A 13,490-nucleotide genomic window follows, 5' to 3' on the forward strand; every position below is an offset into this window, starting at 1 on the left:
GCCAGTTAAAACTTCATTTTTTCCTCATATGAATGACAAAATTACTTTTCTTTGTGGTAACCTCGCTCTTTCCTTCTACTTATTGGTGTATTCCTAGGTGCTGTATTTCCCTGCAGTACTGTGTTTCGCCCCTTGGTGGCAAGCTACATCGACAATTTACATTTGTCTTCACTTCCTCTCACGATTCCATTTTCCTGGCAGGTGCATTTGAAGAGAAAACACCACTTTGATGTGAAGGAGTGTAGGTTCCCTCTCAATGTGTGGTACAATGACAGATTTCACTCCGTAAGTGAAACTATCCTAAATCTAAAGCAGAGAGGAAGACATTAAAAAAAGAAAGAGACCTTTGGGAAATAAAGTAGAAACATGACCTAATTCTAATGAAATCTTAGAGTTTGGCACTCAATGGCGCTTCTATGGTGTACACACATTATGTGTGCACGTATAGTAGGCTATATATAGTAGGCTATATAGAACTTGTTTGCATCATGTTTACATTTTAATGATCTTCTTTTCCCCACAGGTCACTTTTATTTCAAGCTGCCCTAAATACATATGATGAGCGTGAAGGCTTCAAAGACCCCCTGCAAGGTTTTGAGGTCTAGCTCATGTCAACATTCGTTCAGTGTGATGCTCTCTCTCTCTGTGTGTGTGTGCGTGTAAATTGGGGTGTGAACGGCGGGTGCTGCATCTTACACGACTGAACAGCTCCAATGGTGTCAGTGTGAGAGCCTATCACCAGTCGGGCATCATGTCTATCTGACACATAATTGGCTGGATTTCCTGGTGAGTGCAGCTGATCCACAGAGTCCAGCTGGTTTTATCTGGGAAAGAGCTGGATCCACACACTGGGAGAGAAGGGCAGAGATACAGATTCCCATTGGAAGAGTGAGTGAGTGAGGGAGTGAGAAGCAGCCAGTTAATTACCTTCCTACGTCTGGACCAATCAAGAGCTGTTGGGGGGATTAGTGAGGGGAGGAAGCCCATTTAGACCCCCAGTCTCTCCCAAAGCAAAGCGACACAGACAGTCAGTGTGTTTTCTCATTCAGGCTGGGAGACTGAGGCTGAGGGCTTCTCTTCGGACTGTCTCTTCTCTTCTCTTCTCTTCTCCTCTATCGTTTACTGGGTGAAAACAGATGGACAAGATGAACCACAGCTCAGCCGAGGCAGAGGCTGAAACCATTGAGCCACTGCGTTACCTCAGGTATGCATCTCTCTCCCTTTCTATTTCTGTTTCGCTGTCTTCTGAACTGCTGCCTTTCAAGTGGTGCTACACTTGCCAGCTCGAGTCCTGACAGCTCTGAAATATGTATTGTGGGCAGAATACTCACCAGACTGTAATAAATGGACTTCTTTTAGATAGCACAATACCTATTCTTGCATTACAAACATGTAGAGACTCTGTTTTGAGAGCAACTCTGGGTTCAATGATTAGGGAATCAAATTGTCCACCTGCAACATCCCATAAAGTCTAGAATAATCAGTTATTCTGCCGAGGATATTAAAGCTGTTAAACAGATTTTACAAGAGCTATAAGAGGAATCCTGCGCCTGAACCTGGACGTTGGTAGATTTGGAAATATTAAGATAAAAGACTATGCGATCCGGGATTTAAGAAAGAATGAATCCCTCTCTGAAATAAAGCCAATTTCTTGTGCTTCTAAAATATACTTTTCAGTCTAAAAGGCAAAGGAATAATTGGACGTCGAGAATGTTTTGATGTTGGCCGCTGGAATGATAAAGTTTGTTGTCTGTCTTTTTTATACACTACCTTTTGCTCTCCATGCAGGAATACAATAAGTTTATTAATATATAACAATGAATGAGAAAGTAGTCAAACCAAGAGCTGAAATAGAACAACAAGATGTGGGCGTTATTGAATTTAGGAGGGTCATTTTTAATTTAATCTTCAAAATTGACAGTGGCAGTGAACGTGCATGGGTGTGTGGCTGTGATTGTGTAACTTGTCATGGGTGTAACCTGGCACCTGCCCTGCTAAACTGAGCAGCACATATCAAGAAATATTTATATTTGTGTCATTATAGCTCCATTCAAACATGTCAACTACACAGACAAGAAATATTTACTTTTATTATAGCATTTTGACTAAAATGAAGCTTAGTTTTAGTCAAAATGTAGTCATCCAGACTATTTAATTTATAGTCTAGTTTCAGTCGACTAAAATAATTTTTTTTTAAAGATTCAGTTACCATTGATTAACCCGAAATGGGATGTTATTAATTTGTTAATACACACAGACGAGTTTGAGTTCCAATTGGATTTCGTTCCATGTGACAAAAACAATGTTTAGCTGTTATTAGTCGACAAAAATTTCACGATTTTTTTGATATTTTAACAAAACCGTTTTTGGATATTTTTTAAATTTTTTGTTGACAGGTATTTTTTTCATCAGTCATAGTTTCGTTATTGTCACTTAAAAAAAAATAAAAAATTTCAACAAAAACTATGATGAAAATATTTATTCAATAAAATTAAGACCGCAAGAAAGACAACACTTATTAAGTTTTTAATTCACATATGAAATAAAATGCAACCTTTTCGAGAAAATGAATGCATATACAGCTATAATCACATACAGAGATGTTACAGTCGCAGAAAATCAAAGAATAGATTCATAAACAAAACTGTTTATTCCATCACTAGTGTGTGGCTCTCCAAGGCTTCATCTTTGATTGTCTATGAATATATATAGTGCTCTTGTGTATTGAGTGAGTAATGATATAATTAAGCATGTAAATGCATGGAGGTGAGGATGGATGCTTTTGTCTCTGGCTTATTTAATGTTGGTTGGTTTCTCTTCTCCATGCATTCCAGACGGAATGATGTGCTTAACATAGTACGTGTACAATGCTTCTGTCCTTTCAAAGTGCACCTCTGATGGATTTGCACTCATTATCTTCACATGAAACTTCTGCTGTAACTATAACAACACACAGTGCTGTTGATGTATTCGCTATAGTTGCTGGATTTTTATCACCACCGCTTTGTGTTTGTCGCCTATTCAGCGAAAGTAGTTAGATATATTAGGGCTGTTGTGGAAGCTCATTTTACTCTGGCAAATGTAATTGCTCTCTTCACACTGACTGCATTTGCATTCTTCTCCCGCTGTGTTGACACCCTCAGTAGCTGAGGCGGGCAGATTACCAATCACCCATGAGGCTGCGTCCCCGCCATCAGACTCTCACGTCTTGGTGGTCTGACGGATCTTTGGCTTTGAGTCAATTAACAAAGTCAATTAAAACCTTAGCACACAACCTACAGTAGGAACCGTTTACATCACAATGGTTCTGTGTACATGTAAGATGGGTGTATGCATGTGTAACTCCTTTTATGCAGAGGTGGAATACTGATCTACTCAAGTAGATGTACTGTTACTTGATCCAAAGTACAAGTAAGTCATGCATAAAATACTCAAGTACAAGTCAAAAGTAGCTCAATTAAATAGTACTCAAAGTAAAAGTTACTAGTTACTTTCACACCCCATGTTTATTTTTGGTAATACATATTGACACGGTTCCCTTGCATGCAGTAAATATCTCATGTATAAACTTAAAAAGGAAGAGATAAAATCTTGCACAATTGGAACTTAATTTATTTTCCACAAAGACATCTGTATGAAAGAAAAGGTTTGTCAAATGTACAATTATTATTTTTAAATAAAATAATTCCAATAAATTAAAATCAAATTAAAAAAAAAATGATCAGGTTCTAAGTATATCTACATTTATGAACTCTAAAAGTGAGAAAATAACTTCCATTCAGCGCTGTTTTGGCACAGTGCATTACGTTTAATCTGATTGGTCGGCTATTATTTGATGCATTTTATTGTTGTCTGGTCATTTAATTTTTTGTAGTTTCACAATGTTTGTTGATTATTTAATAACAAATTCTAAGAATTTACCCAGTAATGGTTGGGTGTAGAAATGTAACAAATTACGTCACTTCTTTTAAAACGTACTTAAAGAGTAACTAAACCCCAAAACTGAATACAAATGTATTTGGGTATGAAGTAGTGTTGTTGATTGATGCTGATCCAACCCTCAACATTTCAATCAAAGTATTTCAATTTGGCATATTTTGTTGTAAAATGTCAGAGTAACGGCGCTTAGGGGCGCTGCCAGCTGAAAAATTTGACATCATTTGGAGCCAGAGTCTGCGCAGTAGGGTCCAACGTAACATGCCCCGCCCATTTAGCGTACTGCCCTGATGATTTACAATTCATTTTGACAGCTCAAAAAAGACAAAAAAAAAAAAAACTGAATGGAAAAGTTAAATGGCGTCTCGGCTTTCCTTCACGACGTAACTGCTATTCACAAAGAGAGCTACGCAAGACCTGCGGCTGTCAATCATCGTTATATATGATGCAAAATCCTGTTTTTCAACCTCAAATAACTTATTTAAAACATACTTCATTGAAAAATGAGCACTTGAACACAATGTAGGGTGATAATAACTAATGATCACAGCAGAGTTTAGGTTTGGAAAAAAATGATGTGACGAGTATTTTAACTTTACAGTTTGACCTACATCCCATCCGTTATCATTGAGGAGGCGGGGTTTATGACCTATTCTGCAGCCACTCAGTAGGGGGAGCTCTAAAAATAAAAGCTTCACTCTACGAGGAACGTTTTGGGACCATCTTGCATCACAAACAAGCACTGTTAGCCATGCCCCTTTTATAAAAACTAGTACCTCTGGGCTCTACAATCTGTGGTGAGTAGGTTGGATTGAGAGAAGAGTGAATAGAGAGGTATAGTAAGTAATCAGTAGCTAGTTTAAGCCACACCGTGGACTTTGTGACCTAAAGAGTTGACCCATATGAGGTATTTTAAATGATTCCTCAGGTCAGTATACAGCGCTAGACAGTATCAATGCTCCAAGCGGGGCTGCCCTCTTGATATACCAACCATGTAAGTTTGGAGAGACGGACCGTCATGTGACCTGGAGAATGTTTCACCTAACGACAGTCACGTGACCAAGGACTCTGATATACTCATGGAGCTAAGGCTTTTGCTCCTTTTTTTCACTAAGTGGTGCCTTGTTCGTCGCTCCATCACTTTATCACTCCACTGACGCAATGACCAGAGGTCTGATCACATTAATTTCTTCTTCTCTGGCCATATGTTTACAGTAATTACCATAAACAGCTTCGCTTTTATGGTTTAAATGATCAACTTACAGAGTTACTAAAGGATGAGTTGACCCAGAATGTAGGCTTATTGAAGAAGTTAACTGCTTTAATTTTGCCCCGATAAATTGAGGAAGTGTAGTACAGCCCTCTGCTGCAGCCGTCTGCACTGTAGCGGGAGGAAATAGGAAGGAGCTGCTGCCTCGGCTCTACAGACAGCGAAGGACGGGAGAGTTGTCGCTTAAAGTCGCTTGAAAAGTTCAAATTTCAAGTTCAACTTTGAATGCTGAGGTCGCGTTTGACCTAGTCACTCAAATCACGCAAGTCACGTTGCTTGAGGGGAGATAACTTGAGGTTGCGTCATTTACATTGATTTAAATGTAATCTAATCGCTTCAGTCACTTCAGTCGTGTTCGGTGTGAACGCACCTTCAGGCATTTTGCACAAGTGACAGATTCCTACATACATAAAACTAATATTACTTTTTTTAATTGTGAGTCGATGATCTCTCTTCAACCAACAGGTGAACTACTGTCTGCATACACGATCAAAAGACAAGGGAGGCTGGCCCGACTGACTGTTTGTTGATTTTTGCGACAGTGCTGCAGAGCTTGTGGCCACTAGGGGTGCTCACGTGAAAGTTACAGGTCTAGCACCCCCAGTGGCCAAAAGTTATACGGTGTTGCTTTAGAGGTTCTATAGTATGGGCGGGCTCCAGGAGCCCCGCCCATAATCAAGGAATTTTTTTAAAATTTCCCTCCCAGTTGCAGATCAGGAGAAAACAGGAGTTTAGTTACTCTTTAATTGCAAGTACTATTCCTGATTTAGAAATATATTAAAAAAAGTACAAGTTCCCATAAAAGCAACTCAATTACAGTAACGTGATTACTTGTAATCTGTTACTTTCACCTCTGCTTTCATGCGCATCATTTTGCTCTCTAACGCCGTGAGCCATCTAATTACTGAAAGGAAAGCTTGGTGCGGGTCTCTGGAAACAGACAGGAGTTTGATAATTATTTTTGTCTAGTTATTCATCACTAAAAGGCCTAAAGAGCGATGATGCCGTTCAATTATCAGTTATAATTACTAATGTATTTTATGTAACACTGTGTGCTAGAGGCTAATCAGATGATTTGAGGTTAATGAAGGAGTTAATTCCTAACATTTCAGCTGTAAGTGGGCCAACATTAGCGATGTTCACTCAGCAACAAATTATTAGAACTATTCATCAGTTTATGGATCACCCAGCCTTTGGCTCAATGGGATCAAAGCATAGGCGGAGTTTGAGATTCTTGCCTATTATTTATTTTCTAAATCCTTTGGAGCAGGATGTTTCAAAAGCCCTCTTACAAACATAATAACAAAAAATGAATTCACATATATTTTGTACAGTAACTGTGTTTTATTGTACTTAGAATATTTGCCGCGTATGGATAGAAGTGAACCTGGTAAACCTTCACAAGTTGATTGAATAGTCCAGTTTATCAATAGTGGTTCAGTGTAAGAAATCCAGATATTCATGAATAACCAATCTCTATGGAATAATACAGATTTGCTGAAGTTGCATTTTTGTTCCATTTGCTGCTTAAGTATCAAAGTGTGGGAGTAAATCACACTATATACTGCCTGCGTAAAGTAAAGTGCTGCTTCAGATCATAGCTCATGGGCAATCACAATAAGGTGATTTTAAAAGACGACTCTTCATCTAACCTCAGCATACTCAAAAAATACTTAGCAATCACTAATTATACATGTTATGACATCTACTGTACTTTGCAATGCAACATGCATTTGTCCCTGTCGAATAAACAAATAAATGAAAATAGAATGACCACAAGATAATAATAAGAGGAACATTTTATGACTAAATTATGAAAGTAGTTACCCTATGTGCACACGGACGACTACACAAAGCAAAGTGATCCAGTCCCAAGATTTCACTTCTTTTGAATCACATCTTAAGTCTTAAGAGACTGTGTCGAAGGACTGAACGCCTGTGGAAATCCACAAATCTTGAAGTGCACAGGCTTTATCTCAGTGATCTTGTATCGTCGTACAATGAAATGTTTTAGAATGCCAAATCTCACTATCTGTCAATAGGGATGGGAATTGATAAGGATTTAACGATTCTGATTCCATTTTTGATTCTGCTTAACAATTTGGTTCTTTATCGATTCTCTAATCAATTCTCAATTGGGAAAAAAGGAGAACAAACCAGGTGGATTAGCACACAAACTCAGTCAGTGACTCACGGCTCAGTGATATCTAGCCAGGCCTGAGTCATTTTACTCTTCCCTAGTCTAGGAGAAGCTAGAGGCAGACGAAGTGAACTCGAGCGAGTACTGCAGCCCCTGAGCCAATCAGACTCTGTCATTTGTCATGGTCATCTAAATTAAATACATGAGAAGGCGCTCATTTAACATTAACAATGAATAATAGCAGGTTTTATAATGTGGGAAATGGAGCTAACGTGATAGGCAGACCTAGTTAGTTAGTTACCAGCTGTAGTGTCCACAGAAGAGGGCTTGCTCAGTACTATTAAGTTGAGATCAACTCTGGAGCAGATCCAAAATGTGTGCTGCTAAGTATGCAAATGTTTCTGCATACAGGTAGAATTTCCTCCTTTTGATGAACTATCCACTTTGTTAGTGTTGCAGGTTGCACTGTTGTCATCCTTTCTCGTGAAATATAACAACTTTCAGGTGTTTGTGCCACTTGGGTGCCATGTTTTCTGCTGCTGCACTGGTGAATGATGTTGCCACACACCTTGCGTAACTTGCGTAAGCTACGCACCATACGGAGTGACGTCATTCGTGCGCACTGGAATCTATAAGGGGAATTGTTTGGAATCTTGGCAAACAATTCCAAGGAATTGAAACACTGGGAACCAGTTCTAAACAAGAACCGGTTTTCGATTCCATCCCTATCCGTGAACTGGTAGCATTGAATAAGAAAAATCCCAAAGTGTTGTTTGACACGATCAATTCTCTTGGATGTCCTGCTGCTCCAGTTACCCCTGACTTTTTGCGAAGCTGACAGCAATGCTTTTTGAGATTTTTCACTGATAAAATTAAGATGATTATGGATAAAATCTCACCCCTTCCATGTGATACCCCTGCTGTCTTTGAGCCTTTCTCCAGCATGTGGTCCTCATTTAGGACAGTGACGTTTGCTGATATTTCGGCACTGGTGACCAAGATGAAACCCTCCTCGTGTTCATTTAATGTCCTTTCTTGTAGGTTCTTTCAAAAAGTGTTTGAGGAAATTGGCCCTTGGGTTACCAAAATGGTTATCCTCTCTCTGTCTACTAGTGTGTTTCTCAATGATTTCAAACATGCCATTGTGGAGCCAATACAAATAAAACTGGTTTAGACCCGACGGACCTCAATAGTTTCAGGCCTATTTCTAAGCTTCCGTTAATGTCTAAGATTTTTGAGAAGGTTGTCTGTGAACAGTTGACATTTTTCCTGGATCGAAGTAACATCCATGAGACGTTTCAGTCTGGTTTCCGTAAACAGAACTCTACGTAAACGGCCTTACTGAAAGTGTCCAGCGACATTATGATGCCTGCTGATTCTGGAAAATGCACTGTTCTAGTTCTAATGGATCTGTCCTCATCCTTCGACGCCGTTGACTGAATATTGAGGGATCAAGTAGGACTGTCAGGGTCAATTCTACAGTGGATCTCCCCATATTTTATGTGTTACAACTAACCAAATAAAGTCTGAGTCAGGGGATTTGTTGTGTGGAGTCCCTCAAGGTTCCGTTTTGGGTCCTGTTTAATTTTTGTTGTATTTGACCCCTTGAGAAAGATCATCCAAAGGTTTAATGATGTTTCTTACCACCTATTTGCTGATGATATCCAGCTTCACTGCTCCTTCAAGCCGTCTGAGATCCAAAAGCTTAACTCCTTACTCCATTGTTTAGTGGATATAAAACAATGGCTAAGCAATAACTATCTGCAGCTCAATGCAGACAAAACAGAAAGGTTGTTGCCCCTGATGACTCAATTCCAGGGATTAAACATTACTTGGTGACTTAGGCCAGTCTGCTAAACCAAGCCTTAGAAACTTGGGAGTTATCTTTGACAAAGACCTGTCATTAGTGCAGCACTGTAAGCAGCTGACGAGGAACTGCTTCTTTCAACTAAGGAACATCTCTAAACTCTGGAAAATGGTGTCACAGAATGATTTGGAGCTTATCATTCATGTTTTTGGGTCTTCACGTTTAGACTATTGTAATAGTTTATTTTCATGACTGAACAAGAAGGAGCTGTCTCGACTGCATTTAGTGCAAAACTCTGCAGCAAGAATTCTGATCCGTACAAATAGGAGGACTCACATATCCCCTATTCTAAAAGAATCAGTCTGTCCAGGGACAACAGATGGAAATTAGCCATTGGCTATAATCTGGCATATTTAAATTTTTTTTAATGTTCATTAATATGTACTGTCCCTACTTTAATAAACAAATAAATAAAATCAATGAACTCCATTGGCTGTGTCTTATAGGATACATTTTAAAATTCTGGTCCTAGCTTTCAGAGCCTTGTAGGGTCAGGCTCCTTCTTACATCAGTGATCTGATCCACCCCTGCTTTGGCTCTGAGGTCTGAGAATCAGAAACTGCTGATGGTTCCTCACACTCTTTTTCGGACCAGAGGAGATTGATCTTTCCAGGCTGTTACTCTCAGGCTTTGGAACGATCTTCCACTCTGACTCTGTTGACACCTTCAAAAGACAACTTAAGACCTATTTTTTTGTTCAAGCTTTTAATTAGCTACTCTTGGGCTGCTATGATTTTGTGTTGTCTTGGCCTTTTATATTATTGTGTGTTCTTTTTTATTTTAAACTGTGTTGAGAAGCACTTTGTGACTTTTTGTCTGTGAAAAGTGCTATATGAATAAATGTTACTTACTTACTTACCCATTTAGACAAACACAACTAAAATAATGGTGAAATTAATCTCAATGTATAATGGTCTAGGGTACATGTGTCAAACTGAAGGCCCGGGGGCTTAAATCCAATTTGTGCCGTGGGATGATTTTGCTCAAAGTGAAAATAAAAATACATTAAAAAAATGTATTATTAGTGTCAAAGTCAATTTATCTCAGGAGCAACATTCAACCCAGTTTATTGTCAAATGGACCAAAAAACACGATGAATCCAAGCATTTTAATTATAGAATTAATGCCAATGTTGACGTTAACTGATGTAAATGGCTACTTATCATCAAAAAGCATCTGCTTCAAAGCAACACAGTTATACACAAACATTCATAAATCCTTGTTTTCCCAGTAAGTTTCTCTTTCAAATAAACACACATTGATGCTTTGATGGGTAAACAATGGATTGCTGATCTTAATTTTAAAACATGTGCATTAGTCATTTGGTAAATTAACACATAGCTCAGTTCCAAATCTCCACATCACTCCCTAAATGTGAACAGTAGTTGTCTTGTGACGTGATAAAATGCAATATAATAAAGTGTTATTCTGGTTTGGCTCACTTGAGACTGAACTGGGTCTAATGTGGCCCCTGAACTGGGTAAAATATGATTCTCACTTAGTAAAACAAAGTAAATTACACAATTAATAACACAAATGACCAACGCTGGAATTTCCCTTTTAAAAAAACAACACATCAAATGGAAATATTAACAGTACTTAAAAACAAATATGTATGCAGCACATATATACGTATATCGCAATTAAATAGGGCAGATAGAAAACTAAATATATAACGAATATTTATCAGGGTATTACATACAATATCATAGGTAAGTAGATTAACTATATTTTTCCGGTTATATGGTTGGACATGTCATCTCTCCATGTACCTGATAAAGAAAAATTAAAAGAAGCTCACGCACAGGTCACAGAACACCTACGCACACACAGTTTAAACTGACAGACTGTTCTGAAAATCTCATCACATAATACAATCTTTGATTCACACATAAATTCATGTACACACAGTAAAAAAGTAGCAGGACAAAAGCAGAGCAAGATTTATTAATCCAGAAACTGAAATGATTTTACCTCAGCCTTCTTCCCCCGAAGTTCCTCATCATCATTTGATCATCTGGGTCTTCCTGCTGATATTCTTCATTCTTAATAATCAATATCTATGAAAGCCCGTTTCCGCCGCTACAAAAATGAAAAATCACTATGGAAAGTCACAATTATGAGTTAGTAAATTCATTATTATGAGAAAGAAAGTCATAATTATGAGAAAGAAAGTCATAATTATGAGAAAGTCATAATTATGAGAAAAAAGTCATAATTATGAGAAAGTCATAACTACAAGATAGTAAGTCATAATTATGAGAAAAAAGTCATAATTATGAGATAGAAAATCATAATTATGAGATAGAAAGTCATAATTATGAAAAAAAATCTGTTTATGTAAAGTTGCAAAGAAACATACAAAAATGTGACAGAATCATTTTGCAATAAAGACGTATTCATGTATTCATGTGTTGAATTCTGTTGAAGAACTGAATAAACAGCCAATATATGTGTTTTGAATCAACTGTTATTTGAAGTGTAATTAAGATTGGTAACAGTCTGTCGTTTGACTGCAGCACAGTTTGTATCTCATAATTATGACTTTATTAACTCATAATTATGACTTGACGTGGTGATTTTTAATTATTTCTTTTTTAGTGGCATAAACAGGCTTCCATAAAAATCTACTGTTATTTGGTCTTTTGTCACCCCTTCTTCCATGCTCTCTCGTTCTATTTCTGCCTCGTGTTCGATGCTCTCATGTCTTCAATGGCTACGGTCACATGTATGAGTAAAAATCCCACAATGACACATACAGTATTTGCTGCAAAGAATAGCATCCTTGCTTTCAGAAACCTATTTGTATCCAGGCAAATTTTAAAGAAACTTGCCCAAATGTCAAGGAAGAAAAGCAAGACATTTCCAAGGATTTATAAACCCTCGAGGACACCCTGGTTACAATAGTTACACATTTTTCCATAAAGCTCATTATTACATGTCTAATTTTGTAATCATGTACAAACAGTTTGAGTTTGCCTGAATGAGCTTCATTTCTCTTCGTCATGTGAAGTGACAGGCTGACGGCAGCAACAAACAGAGACTCAGTCACTGCCAAGAAAAGGCTGTGAATAAAGCACTCCTTGCCTGTTCCTTCTATAAATGTAACGTGAACCATGGCAACAACCATTGAGCTGGTCTTTTTTAAAGCAGTCACTTAAATGAAGAGGATATGGAAGAATATTGTACTGTATAATTGTGAACCTATTATTAGTTGAAAGATTGTTGGTCAGTTGTTTGGAATTGGCTGTTGGTTGTCCACATGTATGCCTTCTATGTCTAAAAAAAAACAAACAAAGAAGGTCACAATCATGGATTGGGCCAATTATAATTGTGTAATTGATTATTAATTGCAATTGTAAATTCAAAAATCCGTTGCCGTCGCAATCGTAATTAAATTGTAATTGAGTTCAGATAATTGACTTTTTATTTTTTATTGCCATTAAAGTTCTATAAAAGTTGACAATTATAATTGAGCGCAAAAGTGGGGAACCATGTTACAGTTCTATGTACAGTTCTATGCATACTGTATATAGTTAACAATTATTCAAATATGTTTCATATCAAGCTTTCCCACATTTTACCATTTAAAAAAAAAAAAAAACTTTAATTGAGGGGTGTAATATCATATAAAGGCTCAGACGCCCACACCAAAAATATCCAAACCATTTTCATTGATTAGGATGTCTAACAAGGTAACCAATAGATAGGAAAGAAATTAGATAATAAATATTAGTTTTTAGTGTATTTTACAGCTGATTTAGGACCTGTTAGCATAAGAGATGCTAACAGAAAGCTAACACAGGAGGAAGGTTAATTTTTATTAGGTTATTTATTTCGGGCTCAGTAATTGTGATTGAAATTCAGCAGTTGAGAGCGCAATTGTATTTGACTTACAAAAATTATTTTAATTGGGAAAAAATGCTGGTTATCGTAATTGACTTGTAATTGATCATGTGTAATTGTAACTGAAAAATTTAACTGACCCCAACCCTGGTCACAATTATGCTGCTGTGCTATCAATAATTTTGACTTGCATATGGACATTAGATGTAAATATCTCTTTCTAATACTCTAATACTGGAAATAATAATTAGTGCCTTAATAACCAAAAATGATTTCACTCATTCACATGTGTTACAAGAGCATTGTGAATGAATAGCGTCACATGTCATGTACACGTTGTGACGATAAAGGATGAACAGGTGGTAAAAGAGGCTACATGGATGTGTGATGTGAGCTTTTCTCACTTATCACTTAACCCCATCATAAGCCTT

At 37.5% G+C, this 13,490-nt stretch overlaps 1 protein-coding gene across 2 annotated transcripts in view; it reads left to right on the forward strand.

Annotated features, from left to right (window-relative positions):
• Positions 1–683: 683 nt before the first annotated feature.
• The window catches only part of yjefn3 (YjeF N-terminal domain containing 3), a 93,468-nt gene continuing 80,661 nt past the window's right edge, over positions 684–13,490 (forward strand). Inside the window, exons 1-2 of one of the 2 annotated variants that reach the window (XM_028444411.1) lie at positions 684–888; positions 1,050–1,204. In XM_028444411.1, coding sequence (XP_028300212.1) covers positions 1,137–1,204 — 68 coding nt within the window. In that variant the 5' untranslated portion in view covers positions 684–888; positions 1,050–1,136. Of the gene's footprint in view, positions 1,205–13,490 lie in introns of both variants that reach the window. The other variant, XM_028444410.1, reaches the window with a different exon arrangement.

Source organism: Gouania willdenowi, chromosome 4 (assembly GCF_900634775.1).
Source record: "Gouania willdenowi chromosome 4, fGouWil2.1, whole genome shotgun sequence".
Taxonomy (NCBI): domain Eukaryota; kingdom Metazoa; phylum Chordata; class Actinopteri; order Blenniiformes; family Gobiesocidae; genus Gouania; species Gouania willdenowi.